The 27,040-nt window shown below is 48.2% G+C and overlaps 1 protein-coding gene across 2 annotated transcripts; it reads left to right on the top strand.

Annotated features, from left to right (window-relative positions):
* Nucleotides 1-27,040, top strand: Habp4 (hyaluronan binding protein 4). 2 transcript variants are annotated; one of them, XM_020158904.2, is made up of 8 exons: nt 1-473; nt 5,273-5,435; nt 12,986-13,150; nt 13,390-13,458; nt 15,109-15,192; nt 21,086-21,257; nt 24,222-24,407; nt 25,917-27,040. In XM_020158904.2, the coding sequence occupies exons 1-8, from the start codon at nt 74-76 to the stop codon at nt 25,971-25,973; spliced, it is 1,296 nt and encodes a 431-aa protein (XP_020014493.2). In that variant the 5' UTR covers nt 1-73; the 3' UTR covers nt 25,974-27,040. The 2 variants fall into 2 exon arrangements, with proteins under 2 accessions (XP_020014493.2, XP_020014494.2); XM_020158905.2 differs by lacking the exon at nt 13,390-13,458 and having other exon boundaries at nt 3-473.

Genomic DNA, 27,040 nt, shown 5'->3' with positions numbered 1-27,040 from the left:
GGCGGGATGGGTCCTCGCCGCCGGCTTCGCTGAGACTCGCTTTGCGTGGGCTGCCCGCGGCGGCGGCGGCATCATGAAGGGTGTCCTGGGGAGCCCCGTGGCCGCGGCGGCCGCCGGCGCCGCCATGCAGGAGAGTTTCGGCTGCGTGGTGGCCAACCGCTTCCATCAGCTGCTGGACGACGAGTCGGACCCGTTCGACATCCTGCGCGAGGCCGAGCGCCGGCACCAGCAGCAGCTGCAGCGCAAGAGGCGCGACGAGGCGGCGGCGGCCGGGGCCGGGACCGGCGCCGGGACCGGGACCGGGACCGGGACCGGAGGCGGCAACCGCGGCGGCAGGAGCCCGGCCGGGGCCGCGGGCCACCGAGCCGGCGCGGGCGGCGGCCGCAGGGAGTCCCAGAAGGAGCGCAAGAGCCTCCCGGTCCCCGGCGCGCAGCAGCAGCCCGACAGCCCCGGGGGCGGCCCGCAACCGCCCGGTACGCGCGCGGGGCCGCGGAGGTCACCGCTGCCCGCGAGTGTCCTCGGCCGGGGGCGGGGGGCGCATGACCCTGGAACTTGTCCAGGCGACAAGTTGGGCAAAGTTGAGGGGCACTGCCGGGGAGGGAGGGAGGGAGGGGGCCCCGGGGTCCCCCGGTGTGCAGCCCTGGCCATCCTCCGCCTGGCCTCTGCGGAGAAGCCTGACGGCGCGGCGGGGGCCTGGGTCCGGGAGCGAGGGGGGCCCTGTGACGTCAGGAGCGCGCGTGGGCTGGGCGCGGGGTCCCCGCGGTGTCGCCGGCGGGGACGTGTGACTTGCGGCCAGCTCGAGCTGCTTGGCAGGCAGAGCCTCTGGGTGTTGATGGCGCGGGGAGGGAGGCAGGGAGGCTGCAGCCTTCATTCCACGCGGCTGGACCGCCTGCGCGGCAGGGCCCCCCCCCATTACCCTGGGGTGCAGCGCCGGCCCCAGCGCCCGCAGGACCTTAGGGTTGGGCGTGCGTTGTGCCCACTCCCGCCGGCGCTGGGCTCTGTGTTGCAGGGGCCTTGCAGCCCTGCTCTCGAAGAAGAGCATTGCCGCCCTGGAGGAACAGCACCTCTGACGACGGTGCCAGTGACAGAGCGGTCACTACAAGGAAGATGTTGAAAATTATAAAATAGGCTTTTGCTGGGTTCAAGCCCCAGTCCCACCAAAAAAAAAATTACGAAACAAAAATGCAACTGAATGTAGCTCAGTAAGCGAGTGGCCCTAAACACTGAGATGAGTTTTTCTCAGTTATGTAGGTAAACATAATGGGAGTTAAAAATTGAGTAAGGCTAGACTTTCTCTCTCCGTTTATTAATTTGATTTATTACTGTTTTGGGATTTGAACTCAGGGTCTTGCTCACAGCCCTCCTATCTTACGCCTCTTGCGTAGCTGGGATTACAGGCACGTACCACCATTCCTGTCTGATTTGTTGAGATGGGGGGGGTCTTACTGACTTTTTGCTTTGGCTGGCCTTGAACCAGGATCTTCCTAATCTCTGACTCCCAGGTAGCTGGAATTACAGGTATGAACCACCAAACTTGGCTTAATTAATCTTTTTAATGAAACTATCTTTTAGAAGACTGTGAAGCTGTAGTTAGTGCTGCCAGTAGACTGATTTTTAGCCTTTTTAAAATTAAAAATATATTTTACGATTTTTTTTTTTTCCCATGTCAGAGATCCTGCCCAGGGCCTCATACATGCTAGACAGGCCCTCTGTCACTAAAACCACATTCCCAGTCTTTGTTACTGAAATTTTAAACAACCTCAAAATGTATGAAGTTAAGTGAAGACCCCTTATTTTTCCTGCCATTAGCACTGTGCATTTTCATGCATAATTTCTAACCTAAATGCATAGAGCAGCTTTTTTTTCTAGACTTACATAAACTGGGTTGCAACCTACTTCTTCTACTTGACATAGTCATCTAGTATACTTACAACTTTTTTTCCTGTCGGTTCAGTTTATGCAACGTGGCTTTCCAGTGCTGTATTAAAGATCTTTAGTCAATTTTGTAGCTAGGGTGGAGACTCTGCTGTTTTGTTTTGTTTCAGTACTGGGGCTTGAACTCAGGGCTTTCACCTTGAGCCATACCAGTGCAATTTTTTGTGATAGGGTGTTTTGAGTTAGGGTCTCACAAACTATTTGCCCAGGCTAGCTTCGAACTTCGATCCTCCTGATCCCTCCCTCCTGAGTAGCTAGGATTACAGGCATGAGCTACTGGCGCCCAGTTTAAAACACTTTTTTCTTTTTTTTGGTGGGACTGGGGTTTGAACTCAGGGCTTCATGCTTGCAAAGCAGGCACTCTACCACTTGAGGTACACCTCCAGCCCGTCTGCATGTAGTTCTTTTTCAAATGTGCATAATTTCAGGAGAAAGCGTCTCATTAACTTCCATTTCTGTAGTTACTGTACTAAATTTATCTGTAACGGGTGGTAGAGCCACTGGCAATGTTTTGTCAGCCCTAATTGGAATGGGGACTGCTTTTTTACACTGACATTTTCATTCAGTGTGACTATTACAAGTGAATGCTTAGTGTAGACAAATAGTAAACATTTTCACATGTAATAGGAACATTTTTGAATCTCAAACACGTGGAAAGATTTTCCCATGGAAAGGTGGGTTTTCAGTGTCCTGGACTGTCTGTCCAATCTATGGAAAGCCCTGGACAGCCTCGCCTAATAAACTCATTCTTGAATCATCTGAGGCTCTTTGAGCTGCGCTTTCCTAGCCTTTCTATAGTCTCTGAGCCACAGCTCAATGTTACCGTTTAGGAAAGCTTGCTGTGAGTTTCATTGTATTCTGTTTCTCTCTGCCTGTGTGTTTAGCTAAGTGATGGAATTGCACATGTCAGCCTTCTGTCAGAAAGGGCTGGGGAGGCCTGCAGCGTCTGCATTACCGACATGGAGCTGACCCAGCACAGAACTTGATCTCTTAGAAATTATGGCGGCCGGGGCGGCAGTGGTGGTGGGGGGTCAGTCACTAGTGACTTTGGTTTTTTTTTTTTTTTTTTTGAGTTCTGTAGGGCGAATGAAAGTTTGCAGAGTGACCCTACTAAGTAGCCTATTGTATTGGACACTTTTCAATTAAGACATGGGAACTTTGGGAGAGACTTTATGATAGAGCACACAGTAAATGTATTTTAAGTTTTGAATGTTCAATTCCAAAGTTAGTTAATACAGTTAAAAAATAACTTAGAAGAAGCAGAAAGCAGGCATCCTAAGCACCTAAGAATTGTGTAATTGGAAGGAGAAAATATGTGATTAAAAACTATGTGGGTGCTGGTGACCAGTGGCTCATGCCTGTCGTCCTAGCTACTTGGGGACCTGAGATCAGGAGGAGTGAGGTTCGAGGCCAGCTTGGGCAAATAGTTCAACAGATCACCTCTCCAAAATAACCAGAGAAAAATGGACTGGAGGTGTGGCTCAAGTGATAGAGGGCCTGCTTTGCAAGCATGAAGCCCTGAGTTCAAACCCCAGTCCCACCAAAAAGAAAAAAAAAAGAGAGAATGAAAAGTCCCTTGGGTTCCTAGTGGGAAACCTGACACTGTACTCACGTTCTTTTTTACACTGAGGGAGCAGCACTGTTGCTGTTGACAGCGTGCATGACTGGTGTCATGGAGAGACCTTTTACATTTTCAGCTTGCCAGCTTTTAAAATGAGGTTTCTCTCCCTTACATTTCAAATACCTCTTGTAATTTGGGTCTCTTGGCTGTGTACATTTCTGCAATTATAGCAGAACACTCTACTTAGAATAACATCATTCCCACACCCTAACCAAGCTCAGATTGTGACCTCACTAAAAGGATGTAAATTAGATTTAAATATTTCTAGTTATGGGACATTAAAACCATAGCACGTTGAACTTAGGTCTCTTGAATAATTTTTCATGCTCAAAAAGAAATATGTTGAAGATAATAAACTACCCAATTTTATGTTAGTGATGTTACAGACATGATTTTCTTTTCTTCTTTGGGGAGTACAGGAGTTTGAACTCAGAGCTTTGTGCTTGCTAGGCAGGCGCACTACTGCTTGAGCCACTCCACCAGCCCTACAGACATTTTTTGCTTTAAACTAAGACCAGATAATACTGCACCAAAATAAAGTTTAGTTAGGAAATACTAGTGAGAAAATGGGGGATATGTACACACCTGTATTAAGTTATGTGTGCATCCGCCTGAGAGGGGAATTCAGCGTTACAATCATACCCATTACTTGAAGAAAATTAATAGTGTTTTATAGCTGTATAATCGGGGTAGACTAATTTCTGCTAAGAAAATGCACAACAGTGGAAACTGCACATAATGTTTGAGAGAAGATATTTTGAATATATGCAAAAAAGACATTTCTGGAAGATAATTTGGCAAGCGACACAGTTCTCCACGAAGTATTTACCAACTATGAGATGACTTCAAACATAGACTTGGGTTAAAAATTGTAGTGTCAAAAGTAGAGAGGAGTGAAACCAGAGAGGAAAAGATTATGGCGGCCCCAGCAGCTTTTCCCTGGCCAGCCGGGTGCCAAGCTCTGAGTGAACCAAGAAGATGAGCTCTTCGAGCACTGCCTGGCTCGTGACTTGGAAAACATCAACTTTAGCTGACAACTGAGACATGATGACAAGTGTCTAAGTCCCGTCAGAGAGCAGGAAAATCTGCTTTCAAAATACGGATGTATGTACACGATTAGCTGTTGACAAACAAAACCTTGGTAGCTGATGCTAAACCATAGCTGCTTTATGTGCCGTTGGAATTCTAAAGGTGCAGTCAGAAATGCAGGGTGTGTATCTTAATTTTCTGAATGGGGCTTAGAATCATTGTCTGGTAAAAATGCTGCCTTTGTAAAATGTGCTTAATTTAGTAAAATTACCAATAGAGGTTACAGAGCTACTACAAGATACCTGTAATTAGCCAGGCATGGTGGTACACTCTTGTAATCTCAGCACCTGGGAGGCCAGGGCAAGGAAGATCATGAGTTCAAGGCCAGCTGGGGTGATACATCGAGTTCAGGCTAGTCTCCCCTGTCTCAAAAAAACAAAACCCCCCTGTAATTGTAGGGTAGCTTGTATGGCTTGTTTTTGTTATACTTTCTCAGACATAAAGGAAGGTTTGAATAATAGTAATGTTTGATTGAAAATCAGTAGATTCTTGGCAGTAATAGTATCAGCAAGTTTTTTCCCTGAAATTCCCCAGATTTCCCTAGTTTTCCAGTGAATTGGTTTCTAGAAAAATGCAAATGTAAAGTACTTTTGAGGTCTAGTGTGTTGCTTTCACTTTGTGCTGCAGGCCAGAAACGAACTCCTAGAAGAGGGGAGCAACAAGGATGGAGTGACAGCCGTGGGACAGAGGTGACGCTGGAAAGAGCAGAGCGGAGATCCTACAGGGAGTATCGACCCTATGAGACCGACAGGCAGGTGGACTTCACAGCTGAGAAGTTTCCAGATGAAAAGTAGGTACCATGGTGCTCAGTTAGGGGGTGTCAGGCAGCCATTATTACCTTAGGTGACAAATGATAGCTCTTCCACGTATTTCAAAAATGACCTCACGTATCAGTCATTAAAATCAGATTAGACAATTAAAAATGAATTGTGGGCTAGGATTGTACTTTAGTGGAAAAACACTTGTCTCGCATGGACAAGGCTCTGGGTTCAATCCCCGGCACCACATTAAAGAAAAAAATTCTTCTTTGTAACTGTGAAAAGCACTTTTGTGTGTGGGGGGGAAGACAGTGTATCGAACTGGTTCACATTTCTTTTGAAGTTCTAGACTACTGAGCTAATTTTTGGGTAGGGATATAATTATGGTTTTGGTTTAGCACTACAAATTCAGGCTCTTAAAACAGATTTGAACAAATTCTAGTTTCACAGTCAGGACAGTAGGCTATCATGATAAAATTCGAAGAGAAATTGTATTGGCTCTAGAAGGGCAATTGTATTTCTCTAGAAAGCACTGCAACATGGAAGAATATGCAGCTCCTGAGTGCTAGAGCAGCACCCGGGCTTCAGAGCCTCACGTGCACATAGCTAGCAGGTATTCGTGTCTTGTGCTTGGCACCAGCAAGATGGGTGCAGTTGACCTGAAGCCTTTGTTCAGTCATTAAGCCTACCTCGCACAGACTAGAGGCTAAACTGGAGCAGCTAGTGAACCACAGTTAAATGAAAGGACAGTTCTCCCTTGGATCAACCAGGGATCCCCAAGGGAACCAAAGTTTCCAGATGCGCAAGACCCTTTGGCACCCAGTGAGGCATTCAAATCACCTGTGCATACCTCCTGACTACTTTAGATCATGTCTACGTTTCTTGTAGTGCCTAATACAGTGTAAATGTGATATAAAGAGGTATTGTGTATTATTTAGCAAATTCTGACAAGAGAAAGATCATACATGTTCAGTATAGGTACAGTGTTTTTTCCTCGATATTTTTTATCCAAGTTGGTGGGTCCACAGATGTGGAATCTGACTGTAACCCAACGATATGGGAGAATGGCACATTGCCCAGGACGTGTCAAGGAGCCAGCGCTCTCAAGGCTCTCGGCTTCTTGAGCACTAGCTTCAGTAGGATCCCGGCCACAAATTGTAACCAAGGAACATGGCTTTGTAAAACCGCACTCCAGAGCAGCTCAGTCCGTGAGGGTGAAGCAGGCGGTGGCTTCTGCAGATCTAGTCACCTGTGAGGAAGGTTCATGTTTAAAACACTGAGTCGAGCACAATGGGCTCACGTCTGTAATCCTCTCAGGAGGATCACAGTTTGGGACCAGCCTGGGCAAAAGGTTAGCTCTTGTCATCCCACCTATGCTGGAGACGTAAATTGGCGGGCCCAGGCAAAAATGAGAGACCCTATTTGAAAAAAAAAACCTAAAGCTAAAAGGGCTGGGAACATGGCTCAGGTGGTAGAGCACCTGCCTGGCAAGTGCAAGGCCCTGAGTTCAAGTTCCAACATCACAAAAAGAAAAGGGAAACTAAAGTGGTGAATCCGCACCGTGGGGGAGAGAGCTGGTGACAGAAAGGTTTGCTTGGCACAAGGGACAGCCCGTCGTTAGGAAGGACCTCTTGGGTCATAGCTGAGCATTTGTTTTCTCTTCTCAGAGATTTATTATGGGGAAAGGAATTACCGTTCAAGCACACAGACCCCTGTTGTCACCATTTCTTAGCAGTATGAACATGTTACCTCCAGCAAGGACAGAAGAGGTCTTTGTATGTGGCATGAACAGGCGTCTGTGAAGGGAAATAAACGTGGAGGGCCGGATTCAGGATTGTGGCTTTTTCTTTTTGCTTTGCTTTTTGGGGTACTGAGGTTTGAACTCAGGACCTTGTGCTTGCTAGGCAGATGCTCTACCACTTGAGCCAAGGCCCTAGCAGGGACATGAGATTATGGAGGAATTTTTCTTTACATGTAATTCCAGATTTATAGAAAAACTGCAGGAATTGTACAAAGAATTCCCCTGTGACCGTCACCCCAAGTCCCTAGATGTGCACTTTTTACCACATCTGCTTTGCCGTCCTTTCTCTTGCCCGCCACACAAATGTGCACATGCACGCTTTTAGCTCTGTCATGAAAGCAAGGTGTACGAGTGTACACCCTAAAGCCACAGCACAATTGTCAGCCTTGTTACCATGGATACAACACTGCCTTCTAATTCTCCTAAGTGACACAGTCTCCATGCTTTACTCGCATTTCTGTAGCTGTCCTGATGTCCTGTTAGCAAAGGAGAAACTTTGTGTTCTGGAGCCAATCCAGGAGTGCACTGCCTGTGGTCCCCTGGGGTCTGCAATTGTTCCTCAGTCCTCCTCTACCGTTTAGAATCTGACATTTATTTATTTGTTTGTTTATTTATTTATGTTGCAGTAGTGGGGTTTGAACTCAGGACCTACATCTTGAGCCACTCCACCATCCCTTTTTTGCAGTGGGTTTTTTAGAGACAGGGTCTCACAAACTATTTCCCCAGGCTGGCTTCCAACCATGATCCTCCTGATCTCTGCCTCCTGAGTAGCTAGGATGACAGGCGTGGGTCACCAGCACCCGGCTTGACGTTTTTATTTTGTAGCATACCTTGTCACCCCATAGAAGGTGGCTATGCACTGTGATGGAAACACCACACCCAGAGCGACGTGCTCTTCTCATGTATCACGCGGGGGTGCAGAGGGAATTTTTACCTTCAAGGAAATCTGAAGTGAAGTCCCATGGTAGCAGAAAAGTTCTTTTCCTTAGGGTTCTCTTCTGATGATAGTTTATAAGCTCCTTAATAATGAGAGTCACTTTTGACAATTTGGAAAATGTGTAAAATTACAAAGAAAATGAAAACTACCTACCATGCCATGTGAGAAGACGGCCTCATTTTCTTTCTCTTTTTCTGTGCTCTGTGGATCTACTGAGATGTTCAGTGATGATGTGCACTGAAAGCTGCATGACCTCCTCCTGGCTGCGCGAGCCTTTCCTCTGTCCTTAGCAACGCTCAGCCCCAGTTTTAATGGCTTATGGTGTGGCGCTTGGGTGAATCGTGACCATCTGTCCCCTTAGTGTTGGACCTTTGCTCAGCTTCCATTCCTTTGCTTTATAACATCATACCCAGGCAGGGGCGCGGGTAGGAGGCACATGTCTGTAGTCCCAGCACTCAGGAGGCGGAGGCAGGAGGATCTTGGGTTCAAGGCTAGCCTCATAGTGAGACCCTATCACAAAATAAATTTTGAAAACCGAGTGAGCAGTTTGTTTTTTTAGTACTCTTTTCGTCATTTTTTCATTGTTTTGCTTTCATTTTGAGGTGGGATCTCACTGTGTAGCCTAGGCTGGCCTTGAACTTATGATCATCCTATCTCAGCCTACCTACTGCTGAGATTACAGGGGTGAGCCACCATGCCTGGCCCCTGTGAGCAGCTGTTGTATGTGTGACAGTTTCCTAGGCAGAGTCCTAGAAGTAGAATGCCAGCAGGCTGTAAGGCAGTAGTTCTCAGGCACAAACCAGAACCAGTCTTCTGCTTCAGTAGGGGTGGATGGGGAATTTTGATGCACAGTGACAAACCACTGCTTCAGTAACCACTGCCTTTGTCGCAGTCTGTGAAAGCATGTATTACAGGGCTTTCTTCAAACTTAAATACAGTGAGGTTTGATTTTTGCTTATTGGAAGTTGAAAAGTGGTATCACCTTGAATTTCTTTCTTTCCTTTTTTGGTGGGACTGGGGTTTGAACTCAGGGCTTCATGCTTGCAAAGCAGGCGCTCTATCACTTGAGCCCTGCCTCCAGTTCATTTTGCTCTGGTTATTTTGGAGGTAAGGGCTCATGAATGTTTGCCCAGGTTGGCCTCAAACCACAGTCCTCCTGATCTCAGCCTCCCAATAGCTAGAATGACAGGAGTGAGCCACTGATGCCTGACTGGCCTTGAATTTCTTAGAAACATGGTTGTCATTTTACAGAATTACAGAATCTTGATTCTCTTGAAAGATTACCTAAGTTCACCCCTGTCAGTTTATAGATGAGAAAACAGACACCTGGAGTACCAGGGACGTCCCTGTGAATTCTGACTCCACCAAGGCGGTGTGTGTGCTGGGGTTGGCACCCAGTGCCACTTCTGCCAGTACAGAGCTGGTGTTTGCGGTGCAGTAGGAAATTTTCTTTAAGCCACAAATGAACTTAGTTTGAACTCTGAGGGTGAAGACTATTAAGAAATTAGTCTTCCTCTGTCTGGATACATTTTGGCTCTTCCTTTCTGTGGTTTACTTCTGGTCATTTGAAGATAATTCCGATTACAAGAGAATCAGGTATTCAGATGTTTACTCCATCTCCTAAACAAGGAAGCTTTTAAAAAATACATACAGTAATATATACATACTATAAAAATTTACCACTTTTAGCCAGGCACCATCACTTGTACCTATCATCCCAGCTATTTGGAAAGTGGAGATCAGGAAGATCATGGTTCAAGGTCCACCTGGGCAAAAAGTTAACAGACCCATCTCAACAAAGAAGATGAGACATGGTGGCACACTACTTTAATCCTAGCTACTTTGGAGGCATAAGTAGGAGAGGGTTGAGGTTTGAGTGTGGCCCTGGGCAAAAATGAGGACTCTATCTAAAAAGTAAAGTAAAAAGCTGGAAGTGTGGCTTAAGTGGTGAGCCCTTGCCTAGCAAGTGCAAGGCCTGGAGGTTGAACCCCAGTGCCGCCGAAATACAGCTAGCAGTCCTAATTGTACCATCTGAGGCATTCAGTACTTTGATGTTGCTGTGCGTGCACCAGCGCCATCCATCTGCACAGCTACTTCCCAGACTGAACCCTGCCTTCTTGCCTGCCCTCCATGAGTTTCACCCACGTGTCCTCATGAGCTGTGCCAGTCCTCTGTCCCTTACTGTAACAGAACAGCTAAGCTGGCCGGCAGGAGGAAGGGTGTGTTTTAGTCACAGCTTTGGAGATTTCAGCCTGTGCTTTTGGACCTGTGGCAAGACAGCACGCCATGGTGGAAGTGCACAGCAGAGGGAGCCGGTCACTTCATGGAGAGGGGAGGTCCCCTGTCCCCTTGAGAGCACATCCCTGTGATCCCAAATATCCCAGTTTCTACCACCTCCCAGTAGCACCTGGGCTAGGGACACCTGCCTTTGGGAGACACTTGTATCCAAACCACAGCATTGGGATTGTTGTAAGAAAGTGAGTTGCAGGTGTGGAAAGCAGGGGGCGGGGCTCAGGTGTTGTCATTACTCAGTCTTCACCAACCTGTAATCCAGGAGTCTGAGGCAGGAGGATTGTGAGTTCACAACTAGCCTGGGCTACATAGGGAGACCTTGTCTCCAAAGAATAAAAAAAAACCCAAAACATATGTACACACACACATATAATGTATTTTATATCTACGTATAAAAGGGATTACACAGAAGCTATTGAGAACGCATTTAGTTGGAGGTGGGGAGTCTGCAGTGAAGACAGATTTAATGGATTACATTGTGCAGAGCACACAGGACTGTTTTTAGGCTTGGTTTCAGTCACTGCTAAACTTGGAAAGAACTTGGTATTTCTGTACGTTTAGATCTGATTTTCAGTGTGACATTACTTCCCTTGTATGTTTTTGCTTTTCATTTTCACTCAGTTTTGGGAGCAGATTTTTTTTTTTTTTCTCTTTATTGCCCTGCTCATCTCCCTGGTTAAGAGGTCACCTTTACTTCTCTTTTGTTATTGCTTTAGAACTTTGCTTTAGATATTAACTGCAGTTCATAATTAGGTTTGGCAAAGATTTCTACAACAAGCTTGGTTCTGGTTGGGGAGTTGTGTGATACAAAAGCAAACTTGGAGAATTTATCTGGTGTCATGTTTGGTTTTTTTTTTCATTTTCATTCCTATTCTCTGCCCTCTTTTTTTTTTTTTTTAATTGGGATATATACATTATACAGGGGTGATTCCTACTGACAATTCCTATTAGACTTATATTGTACATTATTTACCTTGTCCCCATCATCTTCCCCCACTCAGTCCCCTCCCCACCCCATGGTGTCATGTTTCTTATTCCTCCACCTTATGGAGGTGAAAACTGAGTTTTGTGGCTTCTTAATATATCAGTCTTAGGCATGCAAGAAGATTACTACTAATCACGCTAGATTTCTTGATGTCAGGACCTCTTACATAAGTAATTTTTTGTTGCTCTAAATGTTTTGAAGAGCCTTGAAAAAGTTTTAAAAATTATCTCATTAAACTGCAGTTATAATCACGAACAAAATAAAAAGCATGGTCCTTTCCTGCAGGAGCTTACGATCTGGTGGAAGAGAGACAAGTCCTCAGAAAGTGGTGGTGTGAAGACACAGGGCAGGAGGGTGGGCGTAAGGAGGAATGAGTGGTGGTCAAGCCCCCGGATGGGGGGAGAGGAGTGCCTTGGGTTCTGTCTCAAGTTGTGTAGCCGTGGCCATAGGTATGAACCGAGGCTCTGTGCTGGTCATCCACGTGAAGGGGTCCACGAAGTAAGAAAGTGAAACACAGGGTCAGGTAGGATTAGCTTAGACCAGAAGGCTGTGCTCAGGGTGGGAGAAGCAGGAATGCTGACACAGTCCAGAAGAATGCAGAAGGTAGCTCTGTGTGTCTGTCTGCAAGTGGCTGCTTCTGAGAGGCCGAGCTGAGTGGCTGAGGAGCAGTGTGAATTCCATACCTTGTGTGGGTGCTGTGCATTCCAAAAGTAAGTTTTGTTTTTTGGTGGGACTGGGGTTTGAACTCAGGACTTCCCACTTTCAAAGCAGGTGCTTTACCACTTGAGTCACACCTCAGTCCATTTTGCTCTGGTTATGTTGGAGATGGGGTCTCAGGAACTATTTTCCCAGGCTGGCCTCAGACTGCAATCCTCCCAGTGTCAAGTAACTAGGATTACAGGCGTGAGCCACCAGCACCCAGCCAAAAATAATTTTTTTAAGGTTAGGAAAGGAAAAGGAATCTAGACAGGCCAGAGAAAAATGATGTGTTTTGGTGAAATGACATAGTGGCGAAGGTTGTGATTGGGGTTAGCAGAGGTCCTCACTGTCCGTGAAGTTTATGTGGGTAGCAGTGACAAGTCAGGTTGCAGCAGGCTGATGTTCTCAGTCTCAAATGTCACCACTGATTGTGTGTTCCGGATAAGAAAAGTTGAAGTACTTTTCTTATTACACAAAACATCCTAACTTAACTTGAAGACCTGGAAGTCAAGACAGGAATGCACCTGAGCATTCCTATGTCTAACACCCTCATTTTACAGATGAGGGAACCAGATCCATGGTGTGAGCGAGAGCCGCTCCACTCCCACTGGGAAAGCACTGCCCTGCCGGCAGCTGTGTGTGACCTGCCTGTTGTGCTTCAGTTTCCTCACCTGTTGGCGGTGGTGGCTATTACTGATTTGTCTGTGAGAACTAAAATGCTGTGTGGAGAGTGCCCAGCACACTGTGTGGAGTCAAGCCACCATTCTTGCCAACTTACTGCAGCCAGCACGCCCTTCTGGAGCTTTTTGTCAAGGAAGTTTACACCTGTCATCACTTAACCACCTATTTTCACCTCATCTTTTCCCAGACTAGCTGACAGGTTTGATCGGGACAGGCCACCCAGAGGACGTGGAGGCCCGAGAGGGGGCCCTCGAGGCAGAGGCAGAGGTGGCGGGCCTGGGAGCAGACCTTTCGACGGTTTTGACCAGAGAGGGAAGCGAGATTTTGAAAGATACAGTGGGAATGATAAAATGTAAGTTGCTTTGTAAATGCTGTTTTCCCTGGAGATTTTGGTTATACACTTTAAGAACCTGTTCATTACGTGTTAATATTTAGTCAGCCTTGTGTTCATGTGCTGTCATTCTCACGGGCCTGGGCCTGGGCCTGGGCCTGGGCCTGGGCCTGAGCCAACTTTTATGATGAACCTTTTCCAGTTTGGAGATGGAGTGGAGTGCGGCTTCCAGCTTAAGCCAGTGTTCTTTCTTTCTCTAGAGCAATCAGAACTGATGACATCATGGGCGGGTATGGAGCTCGAGCCTGGGGGTCAGGAAAAGATTCCAGGTGAGGGGCCATGCGTGGCTGCAGAGAGCAAGCCGCAGCTCCTCGCTATTTTGAAAGCAGTGGTTTCCACGTTGTGCTGGATACCTGTGTGTCCCTACAGAAAGACTGACTTGGGGCTGTGCTTTAGGGAGATAATTGTTTTTGTTTTCTTTTTTGGTGTCCATACCTAGGTTTGGACCAGGAGATAACTTTTTTTTTCTTTTCTTGGCGGGACCGAGGTTTTTTTGGTGGGACTCAGGCCTTCGTACTTGCTAGACAGGCACCATATCACATGAGCCACACTGCCAGCCCTGTTGGCGTTGGTTATTTTGGAGATCCAGTCTCACTTTATGCCCAGGGTACCCTGGAGCACAATCCTCATGTTTTATACTTCCTGCCATTGCTAGGATGGCAGGTATGTACCACCATGCCCAGCTTTTTTCTGTTGAAATTGGGTCCTGCAAACTTTTTGCCCAGGCTGGCCTCGAACTTCAATTCTCCCAATGTTAGCCTCCCAAGTAACTCAGATGAGCAGCAATGTGCCACCATGCCTAGCAGGGGAGACCAATTTTTAAAACAGGTTTGTATTTAGAGTTGAAACTTCTTTTTAAAACCTGTTTATCTCATTTTGGCTACATAGTTGTGACAGACACCGAGTATCTGCTGATGGTCCTGTAAGCACATGGCATGGCACAGTCACGTGTCTCGGGAAGTCTATAAAATCCCCACTCAGCCTGCATGTCTCCTGACCTTGCAGAGTTCTGTGGACCCTTGGCCCGACATCTTGAAGCTCAGTGACAGTGTCACAAAGCTCTGGCTCTGCTCTGACCTTTGCCACGTTACTGAGTTAGAGTGCGTACTTGACTCTGCTCTGTGTCTGTCATCTCACAGCTGCAGGGGTGACGCCTCCCTGTGTCCGGAGAGGAAGAGGCCGGGCATGGTGCAGGGCCAGCTTTCCACAAGGGTGAAGCTTGACAGGATGTAAACCTCCACTTTTCTTTTGAAGGATACAAGCTTTTTATAGGAACTTGCTTTTCTTTTTTTGGTTGTTTTGTTTCTGAGACATGGTCTTGTACAACCCAGGCTAGCCAACTTGTGATCCTACTGCTTCTGCCTCTCCAGTGCTGGGATTACAGGTGTGCACTACACCTGGCAGAACTTATTTTTCTTAAATCTCTGTCTAAGCAACAAACATATAAGATATATCCAACTGTCACATTAGCTTTGCTGCTGTTCTCTCCTGTGGTGTCCTTAAGAGAAACTTGTTGAGTGTTTCTCAGTCTGGGACTCCATAGGATGTCAGTGATAATCGTTTAATTTTATTTTATTTTTACTTGGATAACATACTTTTAAAAGTAACGTACCTTGCCGGGCGCCGGTGGCTCATGCCTGTAGGCCTAGCTACTCAGGAGGCAGAGATCAGGTGGATCGTGGTTCGAAGCCAGCCCCGGCAAATAGTTTGTGAGACCCTGTCTCAAAAAGAATCCATCACAAAAAAGGGCTGGTGGAGTGATTGGAGTGGTAGAGCGCTTGCCTAGCAAACAAGGTGCTGAGTTCAAACCTCAGCACCGCAGAAAGAAATAGGACATTAGGATGTATTTTCTTGATCTTAGTGATTGTAGAGCACTGCCGTAAGCACATTTGTGTGACTGGAGAGCCTCTGTTTTTCAGTGACACGGAACCGACTGCCCTGGTGGAGGAGACCTTGCTGGCGGAGGATTCCCAGGGCGCCCTGGACGAGGAATCTTCAGCCAAGTAGGGCATTTCAAACACTCCATTCATTTTCCCACTGGCTTGTGGGGCGTTTCCTAGTGACTTCTGAGAGCTTAGCCCTTTTGCATGTCACAGAGGGCTGATCTTGCTAATGTATTAATGACTAATATCACACTAATTAATTAGTTAAAGTAATATCACGAATGATTGTTAATGGTAGCTAGTGGGTTACATTCAAGTATCCACCATTGTCCACAACCTTTTCTGTCAGCTGTTCAAGTCCTTTCCTGTGCCTAGTGTCACTCCCATCCCTATCATTCTTCTCTGTCTCATCTTCACGTAGCTTAGGGGCTTGATCACCTCAAGCAGGCTGGCCGCTTTGGCCCCTGGCTTGTACCTCGCTATAACCCATCCTGATGTTGGTATTCTCTCTGCACCCACAGCTGAGCGTGGCGTACGGGAGCCTCTGTGAAGTCTTGATCACTGCCACTGACATGAGCAGTTCTTTCCTGGATTCACTTTCTCCTGCCTTCCACAGTGTCTGTTTCAGCTTGCCTCCTCAGAGCCCTGACACTGTGCCTCCCAAATCCCCCCTCACCTGCTCTTTCTGTGTCATAGAGAAATTAGGAGCGAGCAGTCTCAAAAGTGCAAACTGTCAATGGCTCCATACTCCTAGCCTCCCTCCCTGGTGTAAAACAGAGGCAGTACCTCTCTTCTCGCTCTTCAGCTTTGGCTCCTCTGCCCCTGACTCCATGGGGTCCTTGCCCTGCGGTCTGCTTCACCCTCTGATGCATTTGTGACCTTCCTCCCAGCTCTGCTCCCGTAATCAGCATTTTAAGTACGGTCACTCTCATGTTTTAAATTTTCTCTTAACCCTACCTTTTCCTTTTCTGAGTTGTGTGTATTTTCTTCACCCCCCACCCCGCCACCACTTGCTCCTCACTCCCCTCCAAGCTGTCCTCACCACCCTTCTGCAGTGTGAGTCTGTCCTGGCTCACAGAAAAATTTGACGTTGTTGGTTTCTGAAACTCTCTCTCCCTGGTTTCTTTGGTCACCATACCCTTGGTGGTCTTGCAGGTCTGCCCTTGTCTTTTTGGTTTCTAAAATGTCGTGTTGCTCAGAGCTTCACCTAGGCTGCTTCTTCTCTGGCATTTCTTTCTGGAATCTTAGATGCTTGTGACCTCAGTGATCGTGTATGACTCCAGAATATACATCTCTGGTTCCATCCTCTGCCTCCTGGACACCTCCCTCCCCCTGAAATCCTAAATGTTCCTGTTTAGCAGGCCCAGGACTATACCTGGGCCTCATGAGGTGTCCGCATCTGTGGAATAGTGTCACAAGCCATCCCATTTGCAGACTAGAAGCTTAGGACTCATCCCTGGACTGTCCTCCTTCTTGACCCCTCCTTCCCCAAGTCCAGTCCTTCACTCTGCCCTGGTGATTTTTCCCTCCAACTACCTACCATCTCCACTCACCAGCACAGTCTAAGTTATTGTCACCTTGATGTCACTGTAGCTCCTCCTGTGGCTCCCTGCATTCTCACCTTTACACCAGAGTAGCTTTCACACTGGCATTCTGATTGTCATGCTTCTCCTCCTCACTTAAAACCCCTCACTGAGTGCCTGGTGCTGTGGCTTACGCCTATAATCTCAGCTACTTCAGAAGTGGAGATTGGGAGGATCACAGTTCAGGGCCAGTCTTGGTGAAAAGTTAGAGAGACCCCATCTCAAATAGACTGGGCATGATGGTTCACACCTACTGCATGTGAGGCAGTAGGAAGGAGGACTGTGGTCCAAGGCCAGCTCCTGGAAAAATGGGAGACGCAGAGTGCTTGCCTCACAAGCACGAGGGCCTGGAGTTCAAGCCCCAGTACCACACACACACAAAGACGCACCCTTAGAGGTTTCCTGCTCTTGTTCTGTATCTGGCCCGGCCTACACAGTACTGTGTGGTCTGCTCTGAGGACCCTCAAGGTCAGCCACTCTCCTCGTGCCTTCTCGTGTTTCAAGCATGCCTTTGTCCTGCCTGTGCCTCGCATCTCCTACGGCTTTCAAAAGTGTTCCCTGGTTTTCTGTGCTGTGCCCAGTAAACCTCTTCACCCTTCAGCTGTCAGCACCCTTACTCGTCCTCAGCTGCCAGAGGCTGCTCTGCGCCCGTGTGCTGAGTGCGACTCTGCAGGCCGTGGATCTTTCTATTTCAGTGGCTCAGTTTTCTTCAACTACAGGAGGAGTAAGGTGGTCTTTGGTCATAGGGTTGTTGTGAGGAGAGAAAGAGACAGGCAGAGAAACACACAGAGACAGGGAGACAGGAGAGACAGAGACTGACTGAGCTAGCATATGCCTGGCACGCAGTTAGTGCTATATGGTATCTGCTGTTGTCACTGTGACTTACTGCAAGAGTAAAAAATGCCACATTGATTGATGACTGTGAAAGCTATTAATTCACCATTCAAAACAAGTATAAATGGGTTGAAAGAAACAGGACTGACAGTCAGTCTGATCTCTTAGGCAGGGAGTTCACTAAAGAAGCAGTCAGCAGCTCATGTGACTGTTGGGAACGTGTGCTAAGTAGATGCTGTTGGGAGAACGCTATATTCTTCTTGACCCACTGGACATGTGCGTGTATTCAGATGATAGAAGTTAGAGTGACAGGCGGTCAGCACCACCGCAGCCTGCAGAATGCTGAGATGCGACTCTGAAGGAAAATGACGCTCCTGGGAGCCGCGTCCGGGCAGCGTGAGCAGCCCTGCTCCACTGACGCATCCACAGAGCTGCAGAGTCACATTCAAAGACGGTGATGCTCTGTGACCTTGGCTTTGACTGAATAGAGATTTAACACCCAGACGCTTTAGCATTTGGCAAAACGTACACGCAGTGTGTCAGGTTTCGAACCTCTCCATGGATGAATTTCATGCACCCTCACTTAACGTTAAGTGTACAACCCAAAACATGTTTTCTTCAAATGTGACCCCTTTGACTGACAATTGTGTGCTATTCCCTCCCTTTGTCCCTTGCTTCACTACAGAAGTATGAAATGTTCTTGTCACGTGTAATGTGTGAGGATACCTGTCACAGCTAGTACTTTAAGGATAAATCTAACATTCATTTATGAAGCATTTCCTGGGAGCTGTGATGGGCTCAATACAGAGCCTATGTGTCACCTCCCTGACCTCTGGGAACGAGAAGGAAGGGAAGAAGGCATGCTGTTGTCTTTCTCACACAGAAGTGTAGGGTTAAATAACCTTACAGTTGCCTAGCTAGTATGTGCAGAATTTGAAGTAAGACTGACATAAAAATGAGATAAAAGTGCTTTATGGAAGGTTGAGGAACCTGCCATGAATCATTTTGATTGTACTTGTTTCCAGGCATGTCTGTGTATCAGTGAAGATTTTGTGGGGTATTTTGAAGGTACTATAGTTTGCACTCAGGGCCTCACACTTACTAGGCAGGCAGTCTACCACTCCACCAGCCCAATTTTTGTGTATTGAATTTTCCTACAAGTCAGGCATCTGGTTAGTGATCTTTTACTTCTCAGGCCCACTTCCATCTTCACATGGAAAGATTTGCCCCATGGAAATTTGCTGTCTGAGTTGGCTTCTCTCCTCCCTCTCTCTCTTATCTCTCTCTCTCTCTTGTCTATTTTCTTGGCAGTTCTAGAGTATGAATTTAAGGCCTCACCCTTGGTAGGCTGGTGCTTTACTGCTTGAGCCATGCCTCTTCTTTAAAAACAGCTGAGATATAATTCACATCCAACAAATGGCACATAATTAATGTGGACGGCACTACAAGCTGTGCTCCATGTGTGCACTGGAGACCATTACCACTATCAAATAACTAACGAGCAATCTGCCTCCCCAGCCTCTCCTGCCCCTTGCCCCACTGCTCTTCCTTCTGCCCCGAGACTGGTTTGCAGCCGTGTTGTATGGCACACACTCCTTCACGTCCTTGTTCTTTCACTGAGCGCTGATCTTGAGACTCCTCTGGGTCACTGTGCATCTTAATAGTCCATTTCTTTTTACTGCTGAGTGATACTCCATCGTGCAGATCGTTTGCCTGGTGGTGCTCCTTTGTGTTTCCAGTTTTTGCTTTAAAAGCTGCTTACAAACATTTTTGTGGACAAGTCGTGTGATCATACACTTCCATATCTTCTGGATAAATCTAGGAGTGGACTAGATATTTAATTTTTCGTAAGAAACTGCCAAATTATTTTCCAGAGTTGTACTATTGCTGTTTTCCCAGCAGCACTGAGACTTCTGCATCCTTGCCACTGTGTGATAGTGAGTTTGCATAACTCGTAGTCATTTGAATAGGTGCATTTCGCATTGCAGTTTTAGTTTGCACTTCCCTAATGACTGATGACAGTAAAGCATCCCTGAGGACTAAACGGGGGGAGCTAGAGGCCCAACAGTGTCACTTTTTGAAAAGAGTTTTCTTTCTACTTTGAATTGACCAAAAATGTGAGAGTTTCATTTGGGACTTAGAATTCTGTCTCTCTGTGTGCCCAGGCTGACCATGAATTCCTGGGGCTCAAGCGATCCTCTTGCCTATTTTCCTGACTAGCTGGGACTATAGGTGTACACTACCGCACCTGGTTTTCAGTGAAATATTCTGAGTGTTAAGTCAATGTATATTGTTGCGATTAACTGTAATTGGTCTTGATACAGTCTGCTTCTCATGTTTTATTGGCTGGTTTACCTGATTTTGTCGAAAGGTTTTATATTTATGTTCAGGCAGCTCAGGGTCTGCATTTTTCAGAAATGTCTCTTTTTGATCTGTCTGTTAATACTGGCCTCCCACAAGGAGTTCAGAATGTTCCAAACTTTTCTTTTCTGATGGAATTTGTATTGGTTTTCCTTAGTGTTTGCTGGGATCCAGTAGTAAAGCCATCTGAAGTTTTCTTTACAGGAAGGTTCGGGTTTTGCTTTTTGCCATAAACTCAGTTTCTTTAGCAGGTAGAGTGCTATTCTGTTTCTTCTTAAATGAGCTCTGATACATTGTGTCTTAAGAAATTGTCTACTTCATCTAATCTGGTCACACCTCTTGGCTGTTTGCTTTGTGATGCCCTCAGAGTCGTTAGTGATGTCACTTTCTGCTTCTTGATAATGGCAGTGGATATAAAAAGTCAGCAGGAAAAAGTATTTCTTTGCAAATTACCCTGGGGCTTAAATGTGTCGCCAGGATTCGAGTGATCACATGGCTGGGATGTAAGTGAATGGTGGAGCACTTGCCTAGCATGTATGAGGTCCTTTGTTCAGTCCACAGCACTGCAAAAAAGGTAAACAAGTTAGTAAAAATACCACATTCAAAACCGGGAGTCCAAGAGGACAATAAAACATTGGTAACGTTCATAGGCTTCCAAGGTAGGTTAGGAAACCCTTTGGTATGGAGGAAACACGCACAAAAACCTATCATTCAACACATGAGCCACCTAAGCGAGGCTTGCAAGAAACAGGGATCCAATAAACTCAACCATAAAACAAGGCCAGGCAAAACAAGGAAGGGGGTGGGGGCGTGGGCCTGGGGAGAGGCTAAACCAATGCTTAAGGCTTCTTCTTAAAACTCATTAACTTAAAGAAGGCATTTACAAAATGTGCGTCTGTAATGCACTGTTTTAAAACTCCCGTGCGTGGCTTCCTATTTGTTTCCATAGCTTCTCTCATTTTCTCCCACAATTACCTCATTGTGTCAGCAATGCCATCTGGTTGGGTGGTGGCCCTGGGTGTTGGCGTCCCGTCTTTCATAGACTGCTTTGAACACAGGAAGTCTCTTGTGTTGGCAATGACGGCATACAGCGATGAAAATAAAGTACAGGACGCTATGAGTCAGAGGTTTCCTCAGTGCACAAAATATGTTAAGCTAATGGTGACAGCTTTTTCTTTGATAAAGTGGACATTTCAGTGCCATCAGCACCTTTTTATGCTTATCCATCTTTATAGAGTTCCCGAGTTGGAGGTAGAAGAGGAAACTCAAGTTCAAGAAATGACCTTAGATGAGTGGAAAAATCTCCAAGAACAGACCCGACCAAAGCCCGAGTTTAACATCCGGAAGCCAGAGTCCTCTGTTCCTTCCAAAGCGGTGGTGATTCACAAGTCGAAATACAGAGATGACGTAAGCATTCCATTTCCTGTCGGCGACAACTGTGCTGTCACCTTACTGTGGACAGCAGACCTTCCAGTTGTCTTCAGAGCGGAGCACCGCTGTTAAGAGCATTCACGGGTGACAAGCAGGAATCGAGCGTGGCGTGAGGACAGTGTGTACGTGCTCGCCGGGGCCGTGCCGACGCTCACTGTAGTTCATTTGTGCCTCTAGGTGAGAGGCACCGCACGCTGCCATTTCACATGACGGCTGCTCTGCAATGTTGTGATGGCGCCGCCTTCTGCAGTAGCGCTGTCATTGTGCTGGGGACTGGCCACTGAGCGGCATCCCAGTGCCTCTAATTCTTCTCCGGATTCAACCCAGTGGATTTTTGGGTTTATTTTTTGGCAGTACTAGGGTTTGAATTCAGAGCTTTGCACCCACTAGGCAGGCACTCTGTTGCGTGAACCATGCCCCCAGACCCTGTCCCTAATTCTTGTTAGCACTGGGATTGATTGATTATCCCAAACTCTAGCTGGGCCTGTGTTCCGTGCCCCAGGAGCTTTCTCCTCTGCCTAACCAGGCTTCCTGAGGGGTGCGGCAGCACGGAGCACTGCGCTACAACAGGCCGCGTGCTGGGAGCTTGCCTGCACGGTTCACGGCAGCTTTCTCTCAGATGCCTCAAGTTCTAAAGGGACATGTCTCGGAAAACCTCTCCCCTTGTTGGTAAGAGTGACCGTTGGGTCACGCACTGGTGCCTCACCCTTGGGAGGCTCAGATCAGGAGGATTGTCGTTCGAGGCTCTCCTGGGCAAATGGTTTGTGGACTGGAGGTGTGGCTTAAGTGTTAAAGCACCTGCTTTGCAAGAGCAAAGTCCTAAGTTCAAACCCCGTCCCACAAAAAAAAAAGAAAGAAAAAAGACTGAGCTTCGGGTCGTTTAATCACGTGCTCTTCAAGTTACTGAACTGAGGGTTGCACTGGAGCGTTGCAGTCATAGAATTTAGAATTTGTGTCCTTCGATCGCTGTGGGCAGTGGCAATGAGTGAACTCTGCTGGATGTCACTCATTGGGTTTGGTTGGATGCTCAGAATACCATGTAGGTTTGTGCGTTTCCTTCATTACCTTCCTGCTGCTGTGACAGAATACTCAGATGAACAACTTCGAAGGGCAAAAGGCTTATTTTGGCTCACAGTTTCAGAGGCTTCAGCACATGTTTGCTTAACCCGGTGGCTTTGGGTCTGTGACAGCACAGTACCTCACAGGGGGAGTGTATGACAGAACAAACTGCTCACCTCATGGTGGCAGGGAAAGAAACAGACAGGAAGCCAGGGCTCCAATACCTTTCAAGGGCACACCCCAAGTGACTTAACTTCCCTCCACCAGGCCCCACCACCTCTCAGCATGCCACAGGCTGGCAACCAAGCCTTTAGCATAGGGGCCTTTAAGGGGCAGTTACGATCCCAACCATCACAGACCCCACGGACACTTTGGGTGGGGATGTTTGAGCACTGTCTTTGAGCACTGCCCCCTTGCCTCCTGTTCCGGTCAGTCCAGGGTTTAGGAGGCCTGCCTGCTGAGTTTTGAGATGCTGCACCAGAAATGAATGCAGACCAAAGTCTCCTTCTCCAGCTAGGATCTCTGCGAGGCTTTCACAAGCCCATTAGCTAATGGTGTTGGCTGTTGGTCCACTTTCATGGTTCCTTTTTGTTCTGGGCATTGCGACTAAAACTTTAAAACAACTGTGCTGTCAGGCTATGACACACACAGCTGACATGTCAGGTAAAAATAGATCTGTCCTCCTGGCTCCAGATTTGCTAGAGCATGGAGGCAGCTGGGTTAGCTGAGTCACCCAGCCCGGTCTCGGTAAAGCCTGTGTTTGGTCTCATTAATCTTACCGCACTGCAGATTTCAGCCAGGGATTGTTCTTAAAGCGACACAGACCTTATAACGGGGCCGTTAGTTTACTGCGTGCTAGGCACCCTTGAGAAGCAAAGCAGCCATGGAAAGTTATCCTTACGTGTGGAACCTGGAGCAACTGTGAAACGAGCACCTTGGCCGGGGGCCAGACAGCTGAGAGTGGAAGCTGGGCCTTTGGTGGCCCATGTGGCTTCCTTGCTGTGCGCTGGTAGCCTGTTTCATCTTATTTTATGGCTTGTGACTTCTCTCCTTCTCCTTTTCAGCCTCAAGGGGCCATCTGCCCAAAACCTCTGCTTTGTTTTGTGTGAAACGTTGAAGGAGACACATGTTAAGGGAACCTGTGAAGGAATTTTATTCCATCTTCTGGGCAGAGCTGTAGGCATGTCTGACGCTGTGGCACCATGAGACCTTCACCTGAGATCCCTGCCCTGCTTTCTCTGCTGAAGGCTTAGATTTCTTGTAAGGTTTGCCCATGATGGTGAATTGAAGCCAGATCACTTTTGATGAGGTTTATTTGTTATTTCCCTTTACTAAGAGGTGGAGCTCCCTTGGACTCTTACAGTGAAAAGAATTCGTATCGCAGCTCCCCAGGCAGCTTCGGGTGTGCAGCACGGTAGTGGTGCTCAGGTGGCCTCCTCTGCTGCTCATTTCCAAACACCAGAGTCAGGGTCACGGGTGCAAGTCGCGCACTCCCCAACATGTCCGTGCCCACACTTGCAGGGTTCTTCCCTGCAAGGCGATATTTCCTTATTTATCAAAGTTAACATTTACCGAGAAATGAGACAGAGGACAGGCAGAAAGGAAAACATTTTTCTCTCAGGACAATATACTCAAGACATTGGTTTTGCTGTTAGTCAAGTCAGATCTTACATCTTTAGCCTACAAAACTGACGGAAATTTGCTCTCACTTGAAAAATAGTCCAAAGATGCTTACATCAGGACGGAGATTAGGAGGGCTTGTGGCTGTGAAACGCACTTCCCGGTCCACTCTTGGCAGTGTGGTGGCGTTCAGGCCTCCTTGTGCCACACTGGGGATCTTACTCCCAGGACACTGAGCTGGATGCTGCAACTCTGTTTCAGATGGTAAAGGACGGTTATGAGGATGAGTCCCATGTCTTCCGGAAAGCCGCCAATGACATCACATCCCAGTTGGAGATTAATTTTGGTAACCTCCCTCGTCCTGGACGTGGAGCCAGAGGTGGCACCCGGGGAGGCCGGGGAAGGATCAGAAGGGCAGAGAACTACGGACCCAGAGCAGAAGTGGTGGTGAGTAGTTGTGTTGGAAATTTGGGACGGGCTGCTGAGCGAGGGCCCTGGGCTATGCCGGCCTCCCCTGATGTAACGTGGGAGGAGCGTCAGGCTCTGCAGCTCTTGCCTCCTCCAGCCAGTGTGTCTGATTCTGGGCCATCAGTCAGGTACAGACCCTTCTGCAGCCGGGAGACCCACTGCCTGTTGTGAACCGGAGAAAAACTTACTCCGAATCTGCGTGGGTAGAGATCCCCAGGCTTGAGCTGGAGTCAGACCACCTGACAGCTGCTCAGGAACCATGTCCTGGCAGTGCCGTGCTGTCAGGGCACACACGACTCCCGCTCCAGCTTCGTCCCCACCCCTACCCAGCTCTCCTTGCCTGTGCTGCCTTTGCCTGCTCTGCCAGCACTGGCCTGAAGGTCCACAGCACATCCTTACCCACAAGTCTTCCACTGCCCGAGGAGTTTCCGGTCAGGGTCTCTGAGCAGTTGTGTGTCACTGGTGTGCTTCTGATGGGCATCTGTTCTCTCTCTAGTGACAGAGCCCCAGGGCCAAGCTTGTGCTTAGTTTGCTGTGGGGTTGTGAGGCTCCGTAAGCGTCCTATGAGCAAACGTGAGAACGCACACAGGCTGGGTGTCTGGCTCAAGTTCTGTAGCCATCCTCAGCCAACATATGTGGCCTTGTGATCTGGGGCCGGGCAGGAGGGGACCTGAGTCCCTTCTCTGTGGCTGGTCACAGAAATGTTCCCTTGCTGCCTGATTCCCCCGTGCTTGGAGCAGCGCGTGGAGGAAAGGGCCCCACAGCATGATTTCACTTAAGTCAGCGCAAAAACAACTTTTTTTTTCCTGGTTCACTGAGGCCAGGTGTAAAAAAAAAAAAAAAGATCCATTCTGGAAACAGAATGTGTGTAAATATATACATTTATATATTCCTTTCAAAGAGCAGCTCCCCAGCCATCTGCAGTACTCGGTGTGGAGTGTCCAGACAGCCGGGTGACCTGGCTGCTCCAGCTCAGAATCGCTCCGGGCCCTGCCTCTCCCTCCCCCTCAGGCCCCAGCTGCCACAGCCGTTCCGTTCCCTTTACTCACCCGCCGAGGCTCGCCTCAGGAGAACTCTCTCCAGAGCGCCTCGCCGGCCTCCGTTACATTGGCTGTCCTTGTTGTGGGTGGCCAGTCACCACTTGCCCTCAGTCTTTGCTCCTGAGAGCAGGCACTATCTGAATTCGCCCTACTCGGGGCCTGGCACGTGGCGAGCAGTGAGTTCATGGGAGAAAGCTGGGCCAGGCGCGAGGGCCCTCAGCCATTCTGAGGGACAAAGGGAGCAGAGGCAGCAGCGGGCGACCCGGCTTCCGCTCAGAGCCTTGCCTGCCCTCATGGTCACCTGCAAACCCTCCTTGCACTGTGGGCCTGTCTCCCCTCAGGCCTCCCTGGTGAGCGTGGCCACCCGTGTCACCATGGGCCGCCTGGTGCTGGCCTCATCGGGGTGCGTGGATAGCAGGCAGTTTCAGACCTTTCTTTTCTTCCCTAGACACGGGACGTCGCCCCCAACCCGGATGACCCTGAAGACTTCCCTGCTCTGGCCTGAAGAGCTGTTGTCCCGGCAACACGGAGCGGCGCTGGCGAACCTCTAAGAGACTTCCCTTGCGTGGGGAGAGAGGCGCACTCTAAGAACAGTAGATGTTGCTTTTCCCGGGCCTGTGGATTCCGTGCACTTTTTTGGCCTGAGGTGTGGGGTGGCGGGGTCTCTCCAGGTGCTTCAGAGCACCCCAGATGGAGTCCAGGAATCCCGTTTAAAGTGTGTACATATGTACTGACCCTCCACCAAAGCATGGAGTAGACTGCTGTAAAATATAGCCCACGGACACAAGGCAGGCAGCTGCACACGTAAGTCCTAGTGTCACAGGAAGCACGCGGAACTTGAACTAGTAACTTAAAGCTGGCCCAGCCTAATTTTCAGAGACCTGTAAATGTTAGACTCAAGTTTCCTGAGTTCTGCTTTCATTCAGCCACTAATTTTAAATCTGTTGTGCAGCCAGTGATCACCACTCTGTGACAAACAAGTCCAAGTCTTGGTTCTTAATGGTGACTTAAACTACCTCGTGGTTTCTGTGTGTGCGCACACACTCACTTCGCATACATACGTGCAGATTTAGTGTTTGGGTGGCTTTCAGGATGAATATTAAGTATATGATTTAAAAATTGTGTTATTTAATTCACCAAATGAAAAGCATATCCTTTTATTAGTCACACGTGGTCACAGTTCAGCAGCCGTGTACAGAGGCACTCTGTCCCAGGCACACCTGTAAGTCAGTCATGCGCATTTATTGAGCACCGTGTGCAGGCTTCTCGCTCGGGCCTCACCCAGCTCCCGCGCTGCTCTGCCTGTGCCGGAAGTGTGGCCCAGCCACTCGCCCGAGCTGCCCCACAGAGCCCGCGGTGTCTGAGGAAGAGTGCCAGGAGGAGGCAGCAGGGGCAGCTGTGACAGTGGGGAGTGGGGTGAGGCTCCACTCTTCTGAAGAGATGTGACTGGCCTGTCGCGCGTGTGGTGGCACTGGCACCTCAGTCCCAGGACCTGTGCTGCTCCCACTTGGCTGCGCTGAGACGGCTCTGAGCCGAAACCCACGTGCAAATAAAAGTGGCATTCCCTCGGAA

This window comes from Castor canadensis, chromosome 13 (genome assembly GCF_047511655.1).
Source record: "Castor canadensis chromosome 13, mCasCan1.hap1v2, whole genome shotgun sequence".
NCBI lineage: Eukaryota > Metazoa > Chordata > Mammalia > Rodentia > Castoridae > Castor > Castor canadensis.
This window is presented reverse-complemented; position numbering and strand designations above follow the sequence as displayed.